This window comes from Ceratotherium simum, chromosome 30, assembly GCF_057802395.1.
Source record: "Ceratotherium simum simum isolate JZ-2026a chromosome 30, ASM5780239v1, whole genome shotgun sequence".
NCBI classification, from domain to species: Eukaryota; Metazoa; Chordata; class Mammalia; order Perissodactyla; family Rhinocerotidae; genus Ceratotherium; species Ceratotherium simum.
This window is the reverse complement of record NC_141929.1, coordinates 934,101-961,015: the sequence shown is the minus strand read 5'-3', so window position 1 is coordinate 961,015 and position 26,915 is coordinate 934,101. Positions and strand designations below refer to the sequence as shown.

General features: G+C 45.6%; 1 protein-coding gene across 14 annotated transcripts in view; it reads right to left on the bottom strand.

Moving 5' to 3' along the window:
* The window catches only part of FANCA (FA complementation group A), a 61,464-nt gene that overhangs the window by 22,219 nt on the left and 12,330 nt on the right, over positions 1–26,915 (bottom strand). For all 14 annotated transcript variants that reach the window (XR_015549089.1, XR_015549087.1, XR_015549088.1 and 11 more), the window contains 16 exons: positions 26,336–26,369; positions 25,754–25,820; positions 23,632–23,744; positions 22,456–22,532; positions 21,957–22,098; positions 21,393–21,526; positions 18,423–18,533; positions 16,778–16,873; positions 16,617–16,676; positions 15,652–15,746; positions 14,804–14,864; positions 14,658–14,707; positions 4,050–4,126; positions 2,270–2,383; positions 637–773; positions 47–117 (listed from right to left, as the gene is read on the bottom strand). Coding sequence is in view for 8 of the 14 variants with exons in the window: in XM_087419703.1 (XP_087275829.1) it covers positions 47–117; positions 637–773; positions 2,270–2,383; positions 4,050–4,126; positions 14,658–14,707; positions 14,804–14,864; positions 15,652–15,746; positions 16,617–16,676; positions 16,778–16,873; positions 18,423–18,533; positions 21,393–21,526; positions 21,957–22,098; positions 22,456–22,532; positions 23,632–23,744; positions 25,754–25,820; positions 26,336–26,369 (1,439 nt within the window). In the remaining 6 variants the exon portion in view is untranslated. The remainder of the gene's footprint in view (positions 1–46; positions 118–636; positions 774–2,269; positions 2,384–4,049; positions 4,127–14,657; positions 14,708–14,803; positions 14,865–15,651; positions 15,747–16,616; positions 16,677–16,777; positions 16,874–18,422; positions 18,534–21,392; positions 21,527–21,956; positions 22,099–22,455; positions 22,533–23,631; positions 23,745–25,753; positions 25,821–26,335; positions 26,370–26,915) is intronic.

Genomic DNA, 26,915 nt, shown 5'->3' with positions numbered 1-26,915 from the left:
CCCCGGGACAGCTCCAAACCACCCAGTGAAACTTCCCAGCCTCTACCTGTCCGGTGGGGCGAAGCTAGAGGCTGCCATTAGGTTCTGACAAAAAGACGTCAGCAGGAGATCCACGACCTGAGAGAGGAGAGATAGTCACTGAGAGTGCAGTGTCCCAGAGAGGGCAGCATGCACAGGCCTGATGCTGTACTGATGCTGTACTGTTCACATGCTGACGTGGGCAGGGCCACAGCTGAGCTAACCAGACTGCACAACTGGCTTACACTTCAAAAGGAAACTACAATGCACTTCAGTACAAACATCCCCCTTCCCATTTCTGGGAACAGCACAGGCCAAGTGTCCTCACGTGACCTCCACTCATGGAAATTTACAGCAGGGAGCCGGTCGGCCATCCTTGTCTACAAAGGGCCAAGGGGGCCACAAACAGTCTCTGCTGCATATTCTTCTTCAAAAACGTAAAAAGAGTTTGTACACAAACAGGCGGGGCCAGCCAACCCTGGGACAGAGGACTGCCCCGCTCCTGGATGTCCTGCTTCCCTCGCACAGTTTACCTAGCAGGGGCTAGGCATCTGATACTTTCTGCACAACCCAGCAACACTCGACACTTTGTACCTTTTCTAGGTGTCCCACCCTCACCTTCTGTTCCTGCTGCTCCAGTTCTGGAGCAAGGACACTGAGCTGAATCTTCGATGCCTCAAAGCTGCCACTGTCCTTGCTGAGGCCCAAGACAGAGCCGACCCTTTCAGAAATCACCGCAATCTGAGCAGACAGAACTGCAAATGGAGAAACCCAGTTAGATGAGCAGGGAAATGTGGTGTTAGCCACCTAGCGCCCAGCCCTCACAGCACCTCCAGGAGATGCTCCGGGGCAGGAGCACCAGGCTGGCTCTGGGTGAACAGGGGCTCACCACAGCAGCCCTGGCCACCACCACAGCCATCTCTTAGGTCCAACACTCTTCACTGACCCTGGGGTTGCCCACATCCACCAGCTGGGCAGCGAAAACCAGTTTTCCCATCCTGCAGGTGGCCGAGGTTAGACTGCTGACGAGCATGTGGCACGAGTGCATGTGACACGGAGAGCGGAGACAGATGCTGGCCTCTCCTTTTTCCTAGATATCTGATGGATTCCTTCACCATAACAAACCTCCACCATTTATTTATATTCCCTGTTCGAAATCACATGTCAACTCTCCCACACAGTGTTAACATCTGCCAGAGGCCCTACGTTCCAGCCACTGTCGGTCTGCCAACAGTGAAGAGCCACAGCCTCTGGGTGCCAGGGTTGGGCGACAAGCAGGCCGACCACGCCACTTGGAAACGGAACCTCTGCTGCTTTTAGAAACAAGGCTGACCTGACCTTTTATCAGTCTTGCCGAAGTACTGGGGTTCCAGCCAAGCCTCAAGGTCCCCAGATACCACACCCTGCAAGAGCACAGCTCTGAAAGGCCACACTCTCTATGCAATCACACACTCAGCCCTCAGAACCATCACGGCTGAGGTACTGCAGCCCCATCAGTGAGCAGTGGAACTAAAGTGGTTTTGTTAACATTCCCTCTGGGAGGCTTTCACGGGACATTCTGTCCTGGTTTAAATGAAATGAATTCATAATAAAGAAAAATCTATTACTGTTACTAGGTAAAAATACGGCTTATTTTAGACTCTGCATTTTTCCTAACAAAAATCTGAAAGTACTGAGACTTAGTATTTTATGGACCACTCTGCACCCCAATGTGCTCTGAACTATTCATGCTTAGTCCACAGACGAAGGCTCACAACTCACCATCCTGCAGTCACACAGAAACAGAGGCCCAGTGCTGAGTGTCACCATTACTCAGGCAGTTAGGGTAAGAAAGGAAACCCCACACCCTAGTAATGTCACTCAGCTTTCTTCCTCTCCATGCCTGTCCCACTGTGATGCCAAACAGCAGAATATTCATCTTCTACCAAGGGTTTGTGCCAACTTGAGTGACCAGTCTCCCATCCCATCTGAAATGAGGCCGCATCCTCAACACCTGCCAGCACCGTAGTCAGGCTTAACTACCAAACACTGAGTTGGTGGGAATACACACTGGCTACTATCCCTCCGGGGGAATGGGCCAGCCACTGAGCTCCGACCAAGGCCAGACACGCCTACTCAGCCCAGAAACACCCACTGCAGAGAGCCCTGGCTACTATCCCTCCGGGGGAATGGGCCAGCCACTGAGCTCCGACCAAGGCCAGACACGCCTACTCAGCCCAGAAACACCCACTGCAGAGAGCCCTGTCCTCACCGTCATACTGCACAGGGTCTGTCATTGCAGCCCTGAGTTCTCCCAGCGCAATGGTGAGCAGTTCCAAGGGTTCTTCCACACAGCCGGGTTCCACCTTCATTCCTGGGGCTGCATCTGAGAGAAGGGTGGTTAATTTTAACAATTAGGCCAAATAGGAAACACATACACCGCTGAATATGGAACTGCTTGTCTCTATGGTTTCTCTGTGTAGAGGGCAGACAAGGGCACTAGGACTGTACAAGGAGGGAAATGAAATCCTCTCCCCTGATGCTGGATACTAACTGTCCCATCAAAAATTAAAACGTTTATAAACAAGCTTAAGAAAAAATGTGGTTCTATGCACACCATTGCTACAAGCATGAAAAGCATGTAGATAATGAACAAAGACCAGAAGCATAATAAGGGAGGCTGGGTGGGGAGAGCAGAACTATGAACGGATGATGATTTATTCCCAGTTTCTCAAACTTTTAAGTAACATTGTTATAAAAATAAAACATAAAGAAAAAAGACTGAGAATGAGTATAACAGACAATTGCCAGTTCTCAACACACATTTAACACTCACTAAAAAAGACTAGATATAATCACACATTTGCAAAAGAAAGATATTTGTTCAAACACACCATTTTCATTATAATAAGGAAGACACACCACACACGTTTTAAACGCAAAACAAATTCCAGTTCTGGTGTCATGGGAGAAGACACCAGGTGTATGCAGCAAGCTCACAGTATCCCCAAAATGAGACTAGAAATCACAGAACCTAAGGCCTCTGTTTATAAGCCCTATCAGATGAAGCACCAGAAAATATTCTAGAAGCCCCCAAAAGTAGGACCACGGGGTTGGGTAAGGAGGAGCAAGGCCTCCTCGGCACCTCCAGCACAACCGCAAGCTGTTTCAACACTGGTCCAGACAAGTGTGAGACCTGGGCCCTCATGCTTTACCCATTCAAGTTTTCTGAGTCCCCAAGGCTGTCAGGAGTTATCCAAGCTTGTAGACAGGAGGAGTTTTGGCAGACAGAACTAGAAAACACAACAGCAGTCAGCTGAAATAGCCTCCTTCAGACTAGCTGGCCCTGCAGATGTCACAGGATTTAAACCAGCAAACAGGAGCACTGCACCAACAGCGCTGCTCCTGCCACTCATCCAGGGACACTGCTGAGAAATCAGGCCCTCTCCCTGTCGCCTTGTTAGCGGGGAGAATGTCGGGGGCGGGGGGGCAGCAGCTGCTCCCAGCACTGCCACCTCACTGATGCATGCTCCCTCAGACACGACCCAGGTCTCCATCACTGCCCTGATAAGCAGAACCCACTACAGAAGAACTCAAGCATCCAAACAGTCAGAAAGCTGCCACAGACCATCCACTACGACATGCTTCAGAACCAACACTATGGTCTTGAGGCTGGCTGCTGAGTAGGAGAGGTCACCTGAATTTAAAGCTCGAATTCAAGACAGGCAAACAGAAACCGCATCACAACCTCAGGGTGCCACATAAAGGTGACAAACAGTAAAGTAGATTTTGTCCTGCATGCAGTACTTCAGGGAAGTGCTCTGTCAGGTGAGTTTTCAGGCCCTCCAGGCTAAGAGTCTGTGAGCTGACATGTCACACGTGGCCCTCCTGGTGCCAACACTGGTGCCAGTACCGGGCAGTCTCTGAACCCACAGCTCTGGCCGGATCCAGCATGACCCAACCAGACCAGCACTGACAGGCATCACGGACACACCTTGTGATCGGAGAAGTGGAGAGTGCACATCTCATGACTCAGTGACCATTACCCATACCTTCTGGCTTCTCCCTTTCGGCAGCGGAGCAGGCTTGGCGGTAAGTGGAGTACAGAGATGGGGGAATTTTATCTGCTCTGGATCAGAAGAAAATATGAAAATTAAGTCAACTATGACTCTAATTCTCAAGCTTACAATTCCAAAAACTATCATAAAACAAAAATATGTGACATAGTAAATCTGAATAAATTATACAACACTGTATACAGTATGACCATGGTTTTAGAAAAAAGTTATATATATATGGATTTAAACGGTCCATAGTGTTTCATAGTGTGTCATATACACACATCTGCCAACAGTGATTTTCACTGGGTAGAAAGATTATAAATGATTTTTACTTCTCTCATTTAAATTTCGGTAATTTTCAAATTTTAAAAGTGAGCTTATTTTAATTTTAATGAATAATACTCAGAAAAATACCCAATTAATGTCATTAAAAATACACAGAATTATAGAATGAAGTCCTGTGATAAGGACATGGGGCGTTTGCAGGGCACAGATCCCCAGCTGGCACTTTCTCAAGGCACAGTGACAAGTCCAAGGACAAGACCATGGAGTCACCTTCAGAGGAACAGGAGCCATGAGCAGCAGCCTAGGCACGGCCTGCAGGACATGAAGCCTCTGCGTGAGCAGTGAGGCGGGAGGGCACCCACCCGACGGTGCTGCAAACTGTGATGACAACACAAACAGAAGAACAAGACACAGCTGCACTCCAGACTGAGCCTCACTACGGGGAGCGAAGTGAGGCAGGGACCGTGGCCTGGAGACTAGGAATTGAGGAGAACTACCTATTGCCCTGGGGACTGGAAAGCCTTTAGCTTAAGAAATAGAAACCAATGCAAATAAAAACAAAGAACAAATTCAAGGAAATGGAGAAATTCACACAAAAGAAAACTTCAGACATCACTATTATTAACATCCGCAGAGAGGCCAGACAAAACACTGCAGGTAGGAAATAAGAATAGATTGCCATAAAAAGGAACATCTGATGGCAGAAACATAACATTCAGTGAAAGGATGGGCAGGTAAACTTGAAATCTTCCAGAGGAGAGAAAAAACCAGATATGCGAAATACAACAGAAGAAGAAGAGAAAAATCAGAAGACAATCCCGGGGGCCTAACATCTGCAATACAGGAGTTCCAAGAAGAAGAACATAGTGGTGGGGCTGGCCCGGTGGTGCAGGCGGTTAAGTGCACGCACTACACTACGGCGGCCGGGGGTTCGCCGGTTCGGATCCTGGGCACGCACCGACACACCGCTTGGCAGGCCATACTGAGGCAGCATCCCATATAAAGTGGAGGAAGATGGGCACGGATGTTAGCCCAGGGCCAGTCTTCCTTAGCAAAAAAAGAGGAGGATTGGCAGATGTTAGCACAGGGCTGATCTTCCTCACAAAAAAAAAAAAAAAAAAGAACACAGTGGGAAAGAGATCTGCAATGACATAAGCCAGGATGAAATAATCAGTGTCTGGGATTTGCTTCAAAACAATCCAGAATAGCGAGTAGATGAGTGGGTGGGTGAATTTGGGGCTACAGATGAAACAAGATTGGCCATTGTGGGGCCGCTCAGTGGTGCAAGTGGTTCAGTGCATGCCCTCCGCTTCAGCAGCCCAGGGTTTGCAGGTTCGGATCCCAGACATGTACTGATGCACTGCTTGTCAAGCCATGCTGTGGTAGCGTCCCACATAAAGTAGAGGAAGATGGGCACAGATGTTAGCTCAGGGCCAATCTTCCTCAGCAAAAAAAGAGGAGGATTGGCATCGGATGCCAGCTCAGGGCTGATCATCCTCACAGAAGAAAAAAAAAAAAGATTGGCCATTGTTGGTAACTATTAAAGCTCGGTGGTAGATACGATTCTCTCTACCTTTCTGTCTTAGATTTTTCAAAACATAAGGTTTTAAAATATCTGAGAAAATTTCTTAGTACTGAAGGACATGAATTTCCAGATTTAAAGGCTCACTATGTGCCCAGCCAAGAAATGACATTAGACCCACACCAAAACACATCACTGTAAAATGTCAGAACACAGGGAACAAAGAAGACACCACAAGCCTCCAGAGAGAAAACACAGGCCACATGCAAAGAATCAGAAATTATAACAGTTTCTAACATCCCAACAGCAACAGTGGAAGCTAGAAATCAATGGAGCAATACTTTCAAAAACTAAACTGGAGGTAAAAAAATGTCTAAGAGTGATGTCAGCATCATGGTGGAGTGACCTTTCCCCCTTAGACTCTCCCCGACTAAGATACAACAAAAAGGACACTCACACACCAACAGAGGACGTTCACACAACACCAAAGACGTCTGAGAGACCCACACAGCCTTTCATCTGAAGGTAGAGGTGCTGGACCCCCTGGAGGATGTATAAGGAGGTAAGGAGAACTCCTCTCGTTCCCCAACAACAGCGACCCTGGGACCAGGACCATGTGGCTCTCTGGGGGTTGCGGGGGGCGGCAGTGGCGAGGGGCAGCCCTCCTTGGGAAAACCGTCGCTCTCCAAGTTTTCTCACAGCCTGTGGGAAAGTCCCATATGGAGGGGACTGAACTGTTGCAAGTGTCTTCATCAAGCTAGAAGCGAGGGAAGAACAAGAAGCCCCTGGGATCAGGCAGGCAAAAGACAAAGCCCCTCACCTCCGGGACTAAGCGGCCCTCAGAGACACAGTGGGGAGGGGCAGCCCTCCACACGAAAATAGTTGCTCTCCAAGTTTTCTCACAACCTGTGGGAAATTCCCATACAGAGGGGACTGAACTGCTGGGGGCGTGCCTTCATCAAGGGAGCACCCCAGGAGAAATAAAAACGACACCTAACAGAATTAGAAAAAGAAAAACAAACAAAGCCCAACGTCAGCAGAAGGAGGGAAATAACAAAAATCAGAGCAGAAATAAACGAAATCGAAACCCAAAAACCGTAGAAAGGAACAATGAAACAAAGAGCTGGTTCTTTGAGAAGATAAACAAAATTGACAAACCCTTAGCCAGACTCACCAAGAAAAAAAGAGAGAAGGTTCAAATAAATAAAATTAGAAATGAAAGAGAAATTACAACAGATACCACAGAAATACAAAGGATTATGAGAGAATACTATGAAAAACTATATGCCAACAAATTGGACAACGAGAAGAAATGGATAAATTCTTAGACTCATACAACCTCCCAAAACTGAATCAAGAAGAAATAGGGAATCTGAATAGACCAATCACAAGTAAAGCAATTGAAACAGTAATCAAACACCTCCCAAAAAATAAAACTCCAGGACCAGACAGCTACTCTGGAGACTTCTACCAAACATTCAAAGAAAATTTAATACCTATCCTTCTCAAACTATTCCAAAAAATAGAGGAAGACGGAACACTTCCCAACACATTCTACGAGGCCAACATCACCCTGATACCAAAGCCAGACAAGAACAATACAAAGAAGGAAAATTATAGGCCAATATCGCTAATGAACATAGATGCAAAAATCCTCAACAAAATATCAAACCGAATACAGCAATACATTAAAAAGATCATACACTATGATCAAGAGGGATTTATACCTGGGACACAGGGATGGTTCAGCATCTGCAAATCAATCAATGTGATACACCACATTAACAGAATGAGGAATAAAAACCACATGATCATCTCTAGATGCAGAGAAAGCATTTGATAAGATCCAACGTCCATTTATGATAAAAACTCTCAACAAAATGGGTATAAAAGGAAAGTACCTCAACATAATAAAGGCCATCTATGACAAATCCACAGCCAACATCATACTCAATGGGGAAAAACTGAAAGCCATCCTTCTGAGAACAGGAACAAGACAAGGGTGCCCACTCTCGCCACTCTTATTCAACATAGTACTGGAGATTTTGGCCAGAGCAATCAGGCAAGAAAAAGGAATGAAAGGAATCCACACAGGCAATGAAGAAGTGAAACTCTCACTGATGCAGACAACACGATTTTATATATAGAAACCCTAAAGAATCCATCGGAAAACTATTAGAAATAATCAACAACCCACGGCAAAGTTGCAGCATACAAAATCGACTTAGAAAAATCAATTGCATTTCTATACTCTAATAATGAACTAAGAGAAAGAGAACTCAAGAAGACAATCCCATTTATAATCACAACAAGAAGAATAAAATATCTAGGAATAAATTTAACCAAAGAGGTGAAAGACCTATACAATGAAAACTATAAGACATTATTGAAAGAAATCAATGATGACATAAAGAAACGGAAACATATCTCATGCACATGGATTGGAAGAATAAACAGTTAAAATGTCCATACTACCTAAAGCAATCTACAGATTCAATGCAATCCCAATCAGAATCCCAATGACATTCTTCACGCAAATAGAACAAAGAATACTAAAATGCATATGGGGCAACAAAAGACCCTGAATAGCTAAAGTAATCCTGAGAAAAAACAACATAGCTGGAGGCATCACAATCCCTGACTTCAAAATATACTACAAAGCTATAATAATTAAAACAGCGTGGTACTGGTACAAAAACAAACACACAGATCAATGGAACAGAACTGAAAGCCCAGAAATAAAACCTCACATCAACCGATAGCTAATCTTTGACAAAGGAGCTAAGAACATACAGTGGAACAAGGAAAGTCTCTTCAATAAATGGTGCTGGGAAAACTGGACAGCCATGTGCAAAAGAACGAAAGTAGAGTATTTTCTTTCACCATACACAAAAATTAACTCAAAATGGATCAAAGACTTGAAGGTTAAGACCTGGAACTATAAAACTTCTGGAAGAAAACACAGGCAGTACACTCTCTGACATTGGTCATAGAGGGATCTTTTCGAATTCCATGTCTACTCGGACAAAGGAAACAAAAGAAAAAATAAACAAGTGGGACTTCATCAGACTAAAGAGCTTCTGCAAGGCTCTTTAAACCAGGATCAAAATGAAAAGACAACCCACCAGCTACGAGAAAATATTTGCAAATCATATATCTGACAAGGGGCTAATCTCCATAATATATAAAGAATTCACACAACTCAAAACCAAAAAACAAACAACCCAATCAAAATATGGGCAGAGGATATGAATAGACATTTTTCCAAGGAAGATATACAGATGGCCAATGGGCATATGAAAAGATGTTCAACAACACTAATCATAAGGGAAAGGCAAATCAAAACTACACTAAGATATCACCTTACACCCATTAGAATGGCTATAATCACCAAGACAAAAAACAACACATGTTGGAGAGGTTGTGGAGAAACGTGAACCTTAATTCACTGCTGGTGGGAATGCAAACTGGTGCAGCCTCTCTGGAAAACAGTATGGAGATTCCTCAAAAAATTAAAAATAGAAATACTTTATGATCCAGCTATCCCACTACTGAGTATTTACCCAAAGAACCTGAAATGAACAATCCAAAGAGGCCTATGCACCCCTATGTTCACTGCAGCATTATTCACTATAGCCAAGAAGTGGAAGCAACCCAAGTATCCCTCGACTGATGACTGGATAAAGAAGATGTGGTATATAGATACCATGGAATACTACTCAGCCATAAAAAAAGACAAAATCATCCCATTTGCAACAACATGGATGGACCTGGAGGGTATTATGTTAAGTGAAATAAACCAGACAGAAAGACAAACACCACATGATTTCACTCATACATGGAAGATAAACTAACGCATGGACAGAGAGAACAGTTTGGTAGTTACCAGGGGGAAGGGGGTTGGGGGGTCGGCACAGGGGTGAAGGGAGGCATTTATATGGTGACTGAAAAACAATAATGTACGACTAAAATTTCACAATGTTATAAACTATTATGACATCAACAAAAAAAAAAATGGGAAAAAAAATTGCCAACCTAGGTTTCTATACCCAGCAAACTATCCAGCAAATGTAAGGGCTGAATAAGTGTCAAAAAAAAAAATTTACCCTGCATCCATCCTTTCTTAAGAAGTTTCAATAGGATGTGCTCCACCAAAACAAAAGAGTAAATCAAGAAAGAGGATGATCTAGGACACAGAAGAGAGAAGATTCGGCACAACTAGAGCAAAAGACATTCCCAAGTGATGTCGAAGGCAGACACTAAGATGACATCTGTGTTTAGACATAAAAAACTAACAATTCAGATCACAGCAGGTTAGAAAGCTCTAGAAGAGATTTCTCTAAGATGTAACTGTTGGAATACTTGATGATTCTGAATGAGATGACATTTAGACAACTGGCAGAATTTGCAGTTGAATCATGATATGTACAAGGAAAACTAAGATAAAGCAAAGGTAATTATGAACTCCAGAGAATACAAAAAGAAAAGAAGATTCATAATGGTCAACTCTGAATCGTGTTTATATAGCCTTAAAAAACAAACAGTAAATATTGAGCTTTTAAAAACTATTATATGAAGGACAGCTATGTGTGTTGGTGGAGGAAAGAAAGCTAGGTCTTTATTCTCCATAGTGGAAAGCCAAATGATATTGCCGAAAACAGAAAAAGTGTTAATTAGCAAAACAAGAATGTTATTTACAGATTTGGAGAGAAATATCAAAAAATCAGTTAAGAGTTGAAAACTGTTGCCTCCAGAGAGAAAGAAGCGGCAGAGAGGGGTGGGCGATGGCTGTTTCTTTTAATAAACTTTATGGAACTATCTGACTCTTTAATCTACATCCATATTTAACTTCAAAAAAATTTATTTTTAAAGACTAGAAATAAATATGTCAAGAAATGAAGAAGCTATACCATGCAAATACGACACACACACACACATACAAGCTGGCATTAATATCAGATGAAATCGGGCCGGCCCCGTGGCTTAGCGGTTAAGTGTGTGTGCTCTGCTGCTGGCAGCCCAGGTTCGGATCCCGGGCGTGCACCGACGCACCGCTTGTCCGGCCATGCTGAGGCCGCGTCCCACATACAGCAACTAGAAGGATGTGCAACTATGATGTACAACTATCTACTGGGGCTTTGGGGGAAAAAAATAAATAAATAAAATTTTAAAAAAAACAAAAAAAATATCAGATGAAATAGAAATTAAGGTAAAAGGCCTAATAGAGGCATTATATAATAATGAATAAAACAATATCCAGCAAGAAGACTGTATTTTGAAGGCTATATTTTAACAATCATGAATCTGTTTGCAACTAACAAGGCAGCCTTCAAAATTCATAAAGATAAATCTGACAGAATTACAAGGAGAAACAGACAAAGGCACTACCTCCTCCACAATAACAGATAAACCAGGGACAGACAGCTGGTCAGGACACAGAAAACTTGAGAACAAGCACAGGTAACAGACAGACTCTGCACCCCAAATCAAAGGGTCTGCACTGTTTTCAACGATGCCTGGAATTCTTGCAAACGCTGAGCATGCACTAAAGGTAAATCACAATAAATACAAAAAAACCTGTAAAAACCAAATCATGTTCTTTAAAAATAATGTAATTAGGGGCCGGCCCAGTGATGTAGTGGTTAAGTTCTCATCCTCCTCTTCGGCGGCCCGGGTTTCGCCGGTTTGGATCCTTGGCGCGGACACACACACTGCTTATCAAGCCATGCTGTGGCAGCGTCCCACATATAAAGTAAAGGAAGATGGGCACAGACGTTAGCCCGGGGCAATCTTGCTCAGCAAAAAGAAGAGATTGGCAACAGATGTTAGTTCAAGGCTAACCTTTCTCACCAAAAATAATAATAATAATAACATAATTAAATAATTAAATTAGAAATCAACAATAAAACCTCAGGGACAAACACCTATATGTTTGGAAAATTTTAAAATTCACTGATAGCAAACTTCCAAATTACAAGAAAATCATAACAAAAATGGTAGAATATTTAACACAGAATGACAATGTAAGAACTATACGTCGAAACGTCTATAAGGTAGGAGGTTAAACAATCAGTTTAAGAAATAAAAAGAACAAGAGAGTAACCTCAAATAAAAAGAAGGAAATAAAGTTAAAATCTAAAATTAATGAATAGAAGATTAAAAAAACCAGGAGGAGGCCAAACAGTGGTTATGTAATAAAATTAATAAACCAGACAAACCTTTACCAAGTGAACCAAAGGAAACAAGGTGAAATTGACACTACCAGGAATGAAAAAAAAAGGAATGAAAAGTATAGATGAGGTAGACAGATTTTTTTAAAGTCACAACAGAATAGGATGAACAATGCTATGTCAATAAATCTGAAAACTTAGATGAAATGGACAATTTTCTAGAAATATAATAACTACTCAAGAGGAATAAAAATCCAGACTAAACCAATAACCATTCAAGAAACTGAGTCAGTAGCCAACTCTGCCTCCACAAAAGACACTAGGAACATGTGATTTCACAGCTGAGTTCTACCAAACCTTAAGTATACACAATCCCTGTGTTGCACAAACTCTTCAGAGGACAAGAAAGAGGGAAGGCTACCCAACTCATTTCACAAGGGACCGAAACCTTGATGCCAAAGCAGCCAAATGAGTACGAGAGAATTAGAGACACAGATGCAAAAATCCTAGATAAATATCAGTAAACCAAATTCAGCAGTTTATAAAATAAAATCATTACCAAGTAGGGGATACTCTAGGAACACAAGGACAGTGGAAAAGAATCCATCAGTGTAATCTATCCCATGACAGAGTACAGGAGAACAGCATGGTCATCTCAAGAGATGCAGAAAAAGCAATCATTCACGCTAAATGTCCTTCGAAAATTCACATAGAGGGAACTTTCTTAATATGGGAAAGAGAATGTATATATACATAAAACGAGCAAATATAATTAATGGTAAAACTTTAGAAGTATCCCTATTTTAGTCAGGAACAAGATAAGATGCCAGTTTATTACTCCTGCAATTCCGTATTATACTAAAAGTCCTAGCCAATACAACAAAACAAAAATTAAGAGGTATAAAAACTGGAAGGAAGAGACAAACTGTGTTCTGCTAACAACATGATTATCTACCTAGAAAATCTACTGACCAACAATGAGAAGTCAGTTCAGCAGTTATTGGATATAAGAGTATACAACCAATGAGAAAACTCAACAGAAAACAATACACTGTTCACAACAGCAACAAAATCTAGGTACCTAGTAATAAATCTAACAAAACATTTACAAGATCTTTACAAAGAAAAATCACAAAACACTATGAAAAGACTTGAATAAATAACGATATGCTACGTTCATGGAAGGAAAAACTCGGAATCAACTATCCTCAGATTAATGTGTAAAATCAGTGAAATTCCACTCAAAATTCTAAGTTTCATGGAGATATGCCAAGGATGTTCACTGAAGCACGGTTAAAAGAGCATAAATCAGAACTCTGGTAAGAGCCCAATTACAGGGGAAGAATAAATCAGTGCCTGCAGTCACGTAGTCCTACTGTATCTATTCTGTAGTCTGCAACACAGCCATCCACAGCCATACAGCAGAGTCGTACACGGCAGGTAAACCAACAGACCACCAGGGTGAGTGAAAACGCAAATGGCAAAATGACACACACTGTATTGACTCCACTTTAAAAACACAAAACCATACTGTGTGATGTGTGTATACATACATAATTTATAACTATAAATAAATATAACAAAAGAATAAAAAATAGAGGAAAAATTAGACACCGACTTCAGGACAATGGCTGCCTTGGAGAGGAAAAAACAGGAGGGGGTCAGAGAGCTAGACTGAGAGGCTTCATCTGATCTGAACTATTTTATTTTATTTTATTTTATTTTATTTTATTTTATTTTATTTTTTAAAGATTTTATTTATTTATTTTTCCCCCAAAGCCCCAGTACATAGTTGTCTGTCATAGCTGCACATCCTTCCAGTTGCTGCATGTGGGACGCGGCCTCAGCATGGTTGGAGGAGCGGTGCCTCGGTGCGCACCCGGGATCCGAACCCGGGCCGCCGGCAGCGGAGCGCACGCACTTAACCGCTAAGCCACGGGGCCGGCCCTGAACTATTTTATTTTGAACAACAAAAAAAGGAAAGACAGCAAAATATTAATGTGGGTGGGGCATATGGGTGTTTTCTTAGTTGGTCTCTGTACTTTTGGAATATTTTATATCAAAAATAAATAAGGATCCCAGAGAATGGTCTTATTGTAAGACGAAAAAATATATTTTTACTTTCTAGGCTTTCTTTTTTCAATCTCCTTATAGGTCCTATCACTTTATAACAGCTTCTCCGGAAAACAGGATTACAGTTTTCTGTTTCTCCCAAGAAGGATGCCCTTCGGGAAACCAACCAACTCCCTGCTCCTGGAGGCCCTGGATGGGGCTGGGGCTGAGATCCACTTCTACACAAGAGTCTCTGAGTCTTCTGAGCGTGAGGCTTTCCCATGTCTCTCTTTTCCTCTCTTTCTTTGCTTAAATTCTCCTCCTTTCACAATGATTATGTACCAATAAAACTATTGTAATTCCCAGACCAATCATCCTAGAAGTTCATTGAAAAATGATGCTAACTGGAGATATTCAGAATCAAAGAAATTTTCTTTTTAAAATCTTAACTAACTTTGAGCCAACAGTTTATAAATAAGACACACATGATAAAACACATTTCTCTACAAAAGAACCACAATTCTTTGCATTGTCAGAAACCCCACTAGAAACAGAAATGTCCTTGCATACCTCTTCAGGGACTCGATAAAAGCCACTCGGGTATCGGGGACTCTTGGGAGCTATGAGAGGAGAGACGGGGTTCAAGTGAGACGCCAGACAGCAACATCCTTGGTCTCTGTCAACTCGGTCCCAAGTTTGTGAAGGTGCATACTGACCACTCGAGGTGTGAGCAGGGCAGGGAGAAAGTGAGACAGGTAGTAGGGCCTCCTGAATATGCTGCAACACAGAAGAGCAGGCTCAGAGGGATCAAAAACTTGGTCAGAAAATAGGCATTAGGATTCCTACATGAATACAACAAAAATGCCCATTTCCATGGACAGTCTCCACACTGCAGAGAGTAGGACCATGTGGGCTGTCTCATTTCATAACTATGACATTATATCCCATTTTTAAGTCTTCTTTTTCACTGTTTTGGGACATTTCATGAAAACGGCAGTCTGTGCTGGTGACAACCCTGCATCCCAGGGAATCTGGATGACGCTCTGTCCCAGGTGTGGCCATGGAATCTAGGTTCATCCAAGGCCATGAGATCGCTTCAGGTCAATTGTGGGCATTCTCCTTGCAGCTGATCTAGAAGTCCCAGGAGCTGGAATCAGTTCACATTTCTCAGAAGCAAACCTTAAGAAAGCTATCCTACACTGGCAGCAACCAGAATTCAAGATGTTTTGGGATCATACTACATTCAACAGAATTTTGCTATTCAATTCCCTATACTGGCTCCATGCTGGTCACCAATGAAGCATTAATAAAAAATCCTTGTCACTAGACCGAGGGCCTGTTCTCTCATGTCTCTACTCAACACTTCCTGTTGGCTGTTCTGAGGTGCCGCATGCTTTTCTAAAGAAAATATATCTCACAGCAAGGGCTCCACACCATCAAGCTGCAGGACCCTCGATGGGACATTTACACCGACTCCCTAGTCTCCCCACGTACACAATGACCACCCTGCTTGCTGTGGCTCTGAGGACACATGAGGAGACAACGCCAGGCGGCAGGACCCTACCTGGCCTCCAAGACAGCGACGGGAATTTTCCCCGTGTGCTCAAACACCAGGAGGGCCTTCTCAACATCCTGGGGTGCTTGGCTGTGGGGCTGGCTCTGTACGGGGAGGACAGGAGAAGAAGAGAAGATTAAAAAAAAAAACCTTCACTAGAGAGGGGTGCCATCACCCTGTTCCTCCACACTCCAACAATTCTGCCATTTCAGGGTTGATGCACAACACAGCAAGGGAACAATTACAGAGACTCCTAATCCTAGCTGCTCAGACCTAGCAATGAGCGGCCACCAGGGACCACTCCACACCTCTGGGAAGCCACTGCTGCCATCCCAGATCCATGCATTCTTCCTGCCTCTCCTTTCTGCTGCCCCTCTAGGAGAATACAGGGTTCCAATGAAAGATTTTCAGGTGGAAAGGAGCAGAGACTTAATTTTTGAGATTTTAAAAAAATTATGAAATGACAACTTATGAAGAGCAATAACTCTTGCATGGAAATTTGCATTAAATATTCACCTAAGACTTTAATGGCATCTCTAAGGGCTCTCCAGCAACTCACAACTTTTAAGTAAAATGGTCTTAAAAAAAATACATACAGATGCCATTAAGGCCATCAGACATTTGGTTTACATAAATATAGTTAACACCTTTTTCTGTAATTCCTAGAAACTCATGACCCCCGCCCCCCACACACTGTTTTACAGACCACCTGTACCATTCAAACCCACGTGAAAGGAAATCTCCTAAAAGACAAACCTTCCTATACATAGTGACTCTTCTTGTTCCTGCTCTGAACTGCACGGAATACTGCAGAACAAACAGCTGCAGGATAACTGTCACCCTCCAGCTGCACCAGATGTACCAGCTCCCAGACAGAGAAGGCTCAAATGCCCAACTCAGTCACAGGGAATGAGACTGTGCTTGGTGAGCAGGGGGAGAGGCCTGAGGGGGCAGGAGCGCCGAGGTGACATTACCTCTGTGACATCCCTGGCTGAAGACAAATCCTCATAGAGCCCCAGGTTTTCTATAGAAACCTACAGGGAAGACATGAGCAAGAACGTGAGAGCCCAGACAGACGGTGGCCTCTGTGGGAAAAGGGTGAGGAAGCAGGCTTGCAGGGGTGGCTGGGACTCGCCTTGAGGTCGGCCAGCCTCGTCTTGGCCAGCGTGATGTAGTCCGTGAGAAGGGAGCGGTACTTGCTGGGAACCAGCGGTGGGTGGAGAATGTGCACCTGTGGGCAAACGGCAGACAAGGATTAGATCAGCCCATGAACTGCTTGTAACTTTTTGGGGAAACACTTGTACTGATGACAGGAAAGTCAAAAAATCAGCCAAAGACCACCAGGGCAAAAGCTGGAGGTGGGACAGATGGAATCCTGGGTGAGGGTCTCTACAGTACCCTCGGACATTCCTTCAGAAGTGGGCCAGGCCCAGAAGAGGGCAGGCAGGGTCCTGCCACAGAGCAGCCGCTTGGCCACCACACCCCTGGCCCTCCTCTCAGAGGCACCTGGTGCTACGGGCAGTGTTCACACCTGTAATCACAACGCACCTTCCATCTTTTTTTTTTTTTGGTGAGGAAGACCAGCCCTGAGCTAACATCCATGCCAATCCTCCTCTTTTTAAGAGGAAGACTGGCCCTGAGCTAACATCTGTGCCCATCTTCCTCTACTTCATGTGGGACGCCGCCACAGCATGGCCTGACAAGCGGTGTGTCGGTGCGTGCCCAGGATCTGAACCTGGGCCGCCAGCAGCGGAGCGGGAGCACTTAACCGCTACGCCACAGGGCCGGCCCCAGGCACCTTCCATCTTAAAGGACCACCAGCTGTGGTCACAAACACAGTGGTCAGGAAAGACGAGGGGTTACACAGGCAGGGCAGGGTGGGGAGGGAGGGCCCCCAAGGTGTAAAAGCAAGCATTCTGGGCTTCACCCAGGGATAGGTACATTAGTCATATGCATTCTTTGGAATGTAACGCAAGTTTCTTAATTTAAAAAGGCGAGAATCAGTTTTCAAGTGTCCTACCCCCAAAACGAATGGTGGGCACAGTGATCTGATTTAGAAAGAAAGCATAGAGGGCCGGCCCCGTGGCTTGGCGGGTGGGTGCGCGCGCTCTGCTGCTGGTGGCCCGGGTTCGGATCCTGGGCGCGCACCGACGCACCGCTTCTCTGGTCATGCTGAGGCTGTGTCCCACATACAGCACCTAGAAGGATGTGCAGCTGTGACATACAACTATCTACTGGGGCTTTGGCGGGAAAATAAATAAATAAATAAAATCTTAAAAAACAAAAAAAAAAGAAAGAAAGATACAGTGAGGCTTTTTAATCACAAGGTTAATACAGACTTGTTATTAAAAATGCAAACTCTATACTAGAACGTAAAGTCTTCCACTCCTACAAGTAATGGCCAGTGGCAGTTTGGGGGTACACCCTTCCAGATTCTTCTTCAATATAAAAATATTTCATTTTTTAAAAACAGAGACAGGATCATACAACACTTCCCATTCACAACAGGTGCTCTTCCCACATAACTGGGTGCTGAGAGCATCTTTCTGCGACAGCACACAGACTGCTTTGTTCTTCTGAAGAGCTGGGTACTATCTCACAGCTCAGCAATGTTATCACTGATTTACCATCTCCTTGGATGGACTGGCAGCTGGCTTCTGGGCATTTTACCACCACAAACATCTCTCCCTGGCTGTACACTGACATCCCAAGTTATCAAGTAGGATGCCTGGGGGTGGGTGAGACAGTGGGGACTGAAGGTGCCCCAGTCAGCTTCTCACCTGCATGTACCGGGGTGCCTCAAAAGGCACGAGGTCTGACAGAAACTTGAAGAGGAAGACCAGCGCCTTCTTGCTGCAGCCATGGTAGCCCTTCGCACTCCCAAAGGACGCCTGCGGGGAGAGAGGCATGAGGCACTAGGCAGCGGGCACTGCTCTGCGGGAGGCCGAGCCATCCACCCAGGGACCCATCACACCATCACACAGCAGCCAGCTGCTGCTATGTCTCTGCTTCAAAAACAGAGAACTTCTACTGCAAAAAAAGAGAAACAACAAAGCCATTTTGTTCATATAATTTCAGGATGTCATGGCTACGCCTTGACTGAAGAGATGGGCTGAAAGTTTATTTAAAAAATTAAAATTAAAGGGGCCAGCCCAGTGGGGTAGCGGTTAAGTGCACGCGCTCTGCTTCAGCGGCCCGGGGTTCGCAGGTTCGGATCCTGGGCGCACACTGACACACTGCTTGTCAAGCCATGTTGTGGCAGCGTCCCATATATAGTGGAGGAAGATGGGCACGGATGTTAGCCAGGGCCAATCTTCCTCAGCAAAAAAAAAAGGAGGATTGGCATCGGATGTTAGCTCAGAGCTAAGCTCCTCACACACACACACAAAAAACTAAAATTAAAAATATATTCCTATAGAAAACGGTAACTATGCTACCTTTTTGTGAACTTTAGAGACACAATTTATTAGCTGCCCTAACAAGGGCTCTTTCCTTGGCAAATACGTTCATTCCACGTGATAAAGCCACTTCTGAACCAAACTCGTCTGTGAGTGGACGAGATCACTGCAGGGAGACACACAGAGGGTGGCCCCTTAGGACCCCAAAGTGCCCAGATCACAACAGAAAAGCTGACCCTTCAGGGACACCCAGGGTGTGACTTCGGAGGAAGGAGACTCTAAAAGGCGCTGGCCCTGAATATGTTGCAAATGAGCCTGCAAAGAGAACCAAATACCCCACCCCAAGCAACACAAGGTCCTGCCACCCAGGCCCATGTGGAAGCCCAGCCCCCTGTCATAGCCCATCAAAACTCTGTTAGCTGCTGCTGATCCTCACGGGACCAGCACAACTCACAGCTCTTCTTTCAGAGTGTACGACGTAATTCTTGTGAATACTGACACTAGAAGCCATTAGATAAAAAGGGGACTCCCCAACGCCATTCAGCTCCCACCTTACACCCTCCAATCCAAGTGCAAAGGGCATCACTTCCTTCCATTCAATCTGTCTGCACGGAAAGGTTCTTGACTCTTGGCAATATCCGTTCAATTAAGAGTGAGCCTCAATGATATCCACTGAAAACAGGGATAGAAATGAGCCACCGAGGAGATCCATGGTTTATTTAAAGTACTTATGTAGAGGCCGGCCCCATGGCTTAGTGGTTAAGTGCGTGTGCTCCGCTGCTGGCGTCCCGGGTTCAGATCCCGGGTGCGCACCGACGCACCACTTCTCCGGCCATGCTGAGGCCGCGTCCCACGTACAGCAACTAGAAGGATGTGCAGCTATGACATACAACTATGTACTGGGGCTTTGGGGGAAAAAAATAAAATAAGTAAAAAAAAAAAAAAAAAAAGTACTTATGTAAAGCGTCTAAAATCACACGCATCCCCAGAGCTGGGGTTACAACAGCATTTAATGTCACTCCAGGAAAAAGGCAGTTCTTTTCATTATTAGGAAAATTACATCCAAGTACATACTGTGATGAGCTAAAAACTGTATTCCTGACCCCAGAGGGCTCAAATTTGCAATCATCACGTTGGTCTATTTACGTTAACATTCTTGAAAATAAAGATTAAAACAGATTTTCAAACATTGCATACACACAAACATCTGTCAGAACCCACCCAACCATTCACTTAAATTGGGTGCATTTTATTTTATATAAATTATACCCCAATAAAGTTGATTTAAAAAAGTAAAAGGAAAAATAACACCAAAAAAACACCCTCGACGCAGCACTTCAGAAGCATTCTTCTCCCACTGTGTGTCACCTCAAGAACTGAACACATGCAGGCCCTAGGGGACACCTGGCTCTGACCACATCACCTGGGCAGAGCTCGCGGCAGATGCAGAACACACAAACACAGGACAGAGGGTCAACTCCGTGTGACCTGCCCAGAGAGCACTAGGGTGGATTCTGGGGTCAGTCCTCTGGCGCCCTTACTGTGGACACAGCTAACAACCCACGTGCATCCAGGGGGAGCTGTGGGCTGACCGCCAAGAGCTAGAGGAAGCCCAGGGCGATGAGAAGGAACTTCAGGGAATAAAAGAAAGCAAGATTCGGTGACCACCCATCCTCCACCAACACACCAGACAGAGAGAAGCTGGGCTCTTGGCAGGTGAGGCCACTCTTGCAAACTGGAGGAAGGTGAGCTCTCCACAAAGAAGCAACAATTGCTCTATCCAGTGGTGCGGTGGGAAATCCCAAAACTTCTACACAGACTAAGATAGCTTTTTCAATGACAAATTTACACATGCCCAACCTTCAAAGCTGATCTCTGGAAGATGCCCCCACCAGGCATGGCCAGAGCTCTCACAGGGACCCCTCAAAAGCTGGGACCCAGCAGGTCTGGGAACAGCTGCACAAACGTGGGAAACAGAAGAGAAAGCAGACCCCAGGAAGCCTCAGAGAGTGCTCTTCCCAGAATGACGAGAAAGCAGTGGCACTCAGTGTGTTCTGCAGTAAGAAGCGGCCACGTCTGCTTTCACTCCTTCCTGACTGACCTCATGAATTTTCTCATAAGAGAGAGAAGGAGGCCCAAACAGGCAGGCAAGGCAGCAACCAGGGGAAGGGGCCAGCCCCTGGATAGTGAGCTCAGAGCCTGAGGGAGGCCGAGAAGTATGCATGGAGGTTTATCCAGGGCCATCTCTGCAGAGCTGACCCACGGAACACGTTCATTCTCACGACGGCGGGTCAGGGGGGGACGTGTTAATGGCTAGCTGGGAGTACCGGCTGGTCAATCGTGGTAACTCACTTGGAACCAGTCTGCATAGGACAGGAACACAGATGGGCCCTCCAGCGCAGCCTGACGCACAACCAGGAAGGCAGTGACCATGCTATCCAGGTCGCAGCTCTCGAACGCGCGGGCCAGCAAACGAGCCACCCAATCTAGGCGAGAACCATAGTCACAGCCAGTACAGGAGGGCGTCTGGTAGAAACGAAATGTGTGCATTCCACTGGGGACTGAGCATTCCGGTTAAGAAGATTTGCATGCCCAACACCCATTTCAAGAGGCTGGATAAAGATCAGAGCATGCCAGACAACAACTATGTGAGGCTGTCACAAGCAGCAGTGGCATGCACGATCTCAGTGCAGCAGCTGGCACCATGGGAGAGGCTGACGGACAGCCCAGACAACAGGATGCAGGGCACCTTTTGGGCATGTAAGGGAGGGCTTCCGTCCTCACTGAGATGGACAAGTGATTCCGCCAATGGGCTCACTCACAAATGCTGGGGTTTTGCTGACAACAGATGAATAGCACGTGCTTTCATGCGCACGCACACACTCAGAACACCACAGGGCCCCCACCAAAGCGCACCGTTTACCAGCTGCTGTGCTTCCGGTAAGCAGATCACCAGCGTAGACACACAGGAGAGCACATGCTGCCAGTTCACCTCATGTGTCTCCAGAACTTCTTGTAAATGGCTAATCAGCTCCTCGGGACTCACTATCACAAAGAGCTGGAACAAAAGTGCCCCGCTTGGCTGTTAAAGCAAGCCACTTGTCAGGCAGGACTGGATCCCCACCTCCATCCCACTTCCCATCAGACACAACATGGAGCTTGAACAGTGGACATTTGTGGGTCTCTCCTCTCAGCAGAGGTAAGTACATGCTGGAGGAATTCTCATTTTGAGGAGAAGGTGCTTTTCCCAAGTGACGAGTTCAGTCTCTAGACCTTTATACAGGGGGTCCGACATGGATAGCCAAGTTTGTGGAGACTCCAGCCTCTCTTTAAAAGGACTAGGAATCACAGAAGCAGACCTTAGATGCCACCTTGCACTCGCAGTGGCAGGTGTCAATGCCACCACGACACTCACCCTGCGGTACACACTGGTGAGCAGGGGGTGGGTCCTCGCGAAGCTCCATTCTCTCTGCATTTGAACAGCATCAGAAACTTCATTCAGGAGAGAAAACAGACAGAAATGTCACTAATCATCAAAAAGCTCTGTTTTAAAGCTTTAATGTCAAAAAACTATTTTGTTACAATTTGGATTTTTTCAATTTAGTGAAGTTCACAATTTCCATTTGTTAACCATTTTCTATGTTATTGAATGTCTGTGTCTTTGGTCCAATTACCTGCTGGTAATCCTTTACCATATTTGCTATACTTTCTCATCCATCAGTTACATTTTAATTTTGCTGCTCTTAAACTCTCACTGTCTGGGCCGGCCCCGTGGCTTAGTGGTTAAGCGCACGCGCTCTGCTACTGGCGGCCCGGGTTCGGATCCAGGGCGCACACGGACGCACCGCTTCTCCGGCCATGCTGGGGCCACATCCCACATACAGCAACTAGAAGGATGTGCAGCTATGACGTACAACTATCTACTGGGGTTTTGGGGGGAAGAAAAAAAAACTCTCACGGTCAATGAGCAGTCAGTGAGGACGCTGCTGACGGGACGGCAGGTTGGAGCAGGCACTGACAAGCTACGCTAAGCCCTCCGGAAAGCACAACACAGCATCTGTCAGGAGCCCCTCCAAGGACCTACCCTGCTGATCTACCACTGCAAAAGAAGGCTCAGTGGGCAAGGTGTTCCTCCCAGCCTCATTAGTAACAGTGAAAACCTACAGACAGTCTGTCGTCGAAGGCATGGCAACGTCAGCCAAAGGACACTCATTGGTAGAAGATGACATAAGTATTATATTACACTGTTAAGAAAACCATGTAACTACATAAGAAGATGCTTACAATGTGTGATGTATGAAAATAGAACTGTGGAATTTATAGTATAACTATGTTTTCAAAAACTTATTTAGAAAAGACCACAAGAAAGGTTTCATGATAAAGACATTTCTATTTTGGTGATGAGATGGGTGACGATTCTCTTTTCCACATTTCTTTAATTCTAAATTTTCTTTATGAGAATGTGTACTTTCAAATGGAAGGATGTTTAATAATAACATGTCCTTCATGATCTCAAAGAGTCTTAGAACGTTAACATCAAGCAGGGCCCAGGCAGACAACCATCTCCAACAAACCAGGCATGGGGACCCACCTCTCAGCACAGGCTTGTAGGTGAGTATCTGAGTCAGAGTGTGACTGAAAAACTTCTTTAGAGAATCTGTCGAAATGGTTCTGCAAAATGTGTGTATGCTGAACACGCTGAACCTGCAAACACATCAGAAAGAGGCTCTCAGGAGAGGAGAGTCTGCTGGGCACCCAGCACGCACCAGGACTAGCTGGTGGCATCATTCTCACACACGAAGAACAGCTCATCACAGCGATTTCTGTCCAGCAAAGCTGCCGCTCCCAGCTCAGGGGCCCACAGGCTCGCCCTTTCGAACTCGGACACACTTTCTCTGCTGGGCTACTGACCACAGTCTTGAAACGGAATCCAGGGAATCGTAGTTTCAACAAGGAAGAAAACAAAGGCAATGAAGACACCTGTTGAGCAAAGCAGGACAGAGAGCTCAGGAAGGGCTGGACCTGCACAGAACCGAAGGGAGGCTGCAGCAATCACAGTAACCTGCAGCCAATGGTAGGACCAGGTTCCAGCAAACTGAAGACCTTGCAAAGCCTCTCCTTCTGTGAAATAGGAATCAGAGACAGCAGGGGCACGCCAAGCCTTGAGCAGAGCACCTGGCATATGTAGGCACTCAAATGCAGCAACCGCTCCTGAAGCCAATGTCAAGTGACAGGATGAGGAAGGAAAGGGCCATCCCTGAGAGGGAGCAGAACGTCACTGACAGGTCAGAAGGACGAAGGATGACAGGGCCGACAGCAGCGTGCTAGGGTCAGCGCCACAGTCAACCCTACCCTGATTCCTCAGGGGAGAAAACCAAGGGTCCCAGCAGTTATGTGACCTGTTCCAGAGTCACACATGCAACGAGGAAAAGCTGGGTAAGAGGGATGACGTGGGGCTGGCCGTCCCCAGGGTGCAGGGCCAGGATGCTAAGCCCCATTGGGCCAGAGAGGCTGGCCACTCAGACTGTTAGGGGATGTCTGATTTTATTGTAAGTACTGGCAACTAATTAAAAATTTAACAAAGAAAACCAAACAGATTGACAGTCATTACCTGACTCTCGCGACGTGAGTTTGAGCAATCTAGTCAGGCATATTATAAACATGCATAAAATTTAGAGAACAAAGCAATGTTTTATACACTTCAAATAAAATACCGAATTAGCACATTTGAGGACTATTAAAGTAGTCGTGGAGTACAGGCAATCAGGAGCAAAAGAATTAACGAACGGAAAGATTTACAAGATCTGGAAATGCTGGGGAATTCTCCTGGCTTCCCAGAAGACAGCCAACCTTCCAGGTCAGCGTCATCCCACACTACTTTGAAGCAAACCCTGACACCTCAAGGTCCACCCTACAAGTTATGACAAAATGTACCTCCACAGAGCCATGGAGAGAAAGCAAATATGGCAGAACCATGACTACTGGTGAATCCAAGCCAGAGCCTTGGAGAGCAGGTGAAGGGTTCAATGGAAAGATGACTAACAGCTGTGCGTTCTAGAAAGCCCCGTGGAAGGGGCCTGAGAGGGCAGGCACAAGGGAGATCACCATGGGGCCAGCCCGGTGGCATAGCGGTTAAGTGCGTGCGCTCTGCTTCAGAGGCCCGGGGTTTGCAGGTTCAGATCCCGGGCGTGCACACTGATGCACCGCTTGTCAAGCCATGCTGTGGCAGCGTCCCATATAAAGTGGAGGAAGATGGGCACAGATGTTAGTCCAGGGTCAGCCTTCCTCAGCAGAAAGAGGAGGATTGGCAACGGATGTTAGCTCAGGGCTAGTCTTCCTCACAAGAAAAAAACAAGGGAGAGCACCAAGATAATGAGGTTGCTCTGGGTGGGAAGAGGGGTCCACGACCCTTAGGAGTCTGGGCTTAGAGGAACAGGCCCATCCCCTCAGACCAGGAGTGCAGACCCAGAGGTGGCAGGTGATTCCTGCAGAAAGAGGGCCCAGCCTCCTGCCTCATCTTCAAAGGAAGCAGGTGGACTAGAGGGTTCCTAGTGCTTTCCAGCCATCGCCCTCTCCTGACGTTATCACAATGGAAGAGACAGTGTGCGTGGGAGTCAGCTGTTGATACCTCGTGAGTGTCTGAAATACCTAGGACCTCAAACTTAGCAGGAACCACCCCGAGCATGCCCGCAGGCCTGCCCCCAGGAACATACCAGCACCTCACTGCCTTGTGCGTTGGGGACTCCTCCTGCAGGCCAGCATCCAAAGCTTCAAGTGCCACTGATGACAACATGAGAACAGAACAGAGACACAGCACAACTGTCACAGTCCATCAGAAACGATCCCCAATGAAGTATTTTTGGACAAGTCCAATGGATCTTTGGGAAGATCCCCTCAATTCCCAAGTTACAGACCTCCTAGGCCTCCTAGACCCCCAGGGGGTACAAGTCCTTTAAGCTTCCAAGCATCTCAGTGGTACAAAAGAATTACACCTTTAAACTCTATCAAAATATGTAGACCATCAAGTGTTTCCCTAAGTAACCGTTAAACTGGTTACCATTTGCAGCTCTAGAGATTAAATGTGAAACCACCGAGAACTGAAAGCCAGGAGAAAAAAGTGAGAGTAAGTTTACACCAAATTACACCCAAAAAGGGGGGTTTTCCAGTACCAGGACTCTAGAGGGTGAAATACACCAACAGGTCAAATACTCAAAATGGAAAGGCAAACAATTGTGAAAATTTCCAAAAAGTAAACTAAGTCATTTCCAGTATGGGGCACAGAGCAACTGACTCACAGATCAGCATCCTCTCAAGTACAGCAACAGCGACCTGTCAAAAAAGAACATAAGTTACCACCAGTCACACACAAGCACCACATAAGAAAACTAGTTATTACTCCAAAGTCAAATAGAAATTGACTTTACAAAGAGGTCCACTTCTAAGATTTCCTGAGGTAAAATATTATCCCAACACTGAGGAGACCCAGACAGAGCGGAAAGGCAGACTTTCTGGAAGTATTCGTTGTGATATCCTGAAACAGCTCTCAGCATGGCCCGAGACACCCAGGCCCACGGCTCTGGCCGCATCCTGCTGGGCTCCCATGGCGTCTGGCTTGAGCTTGGTGAATGTCAGCACAGAAGAGTTTTGCTGACGCTCTCTCAGCTCGTACCCAGTGAAGAGCTCTCCCTTCTCTCTGGTCTAATAGCACAGGCCCAGATTCTGTACCACAGTGATGATCTCCACCCTCAAGAGCTTTGGAAACCAGAAGACAGGCTGGGGGACACATTACTGCCTATTTCCATTTCCTCACATCCACTGGATGTAGGGAGCAATATTACTCAGGGAGCATCTCATGATAACAAAACAGATTTCCTC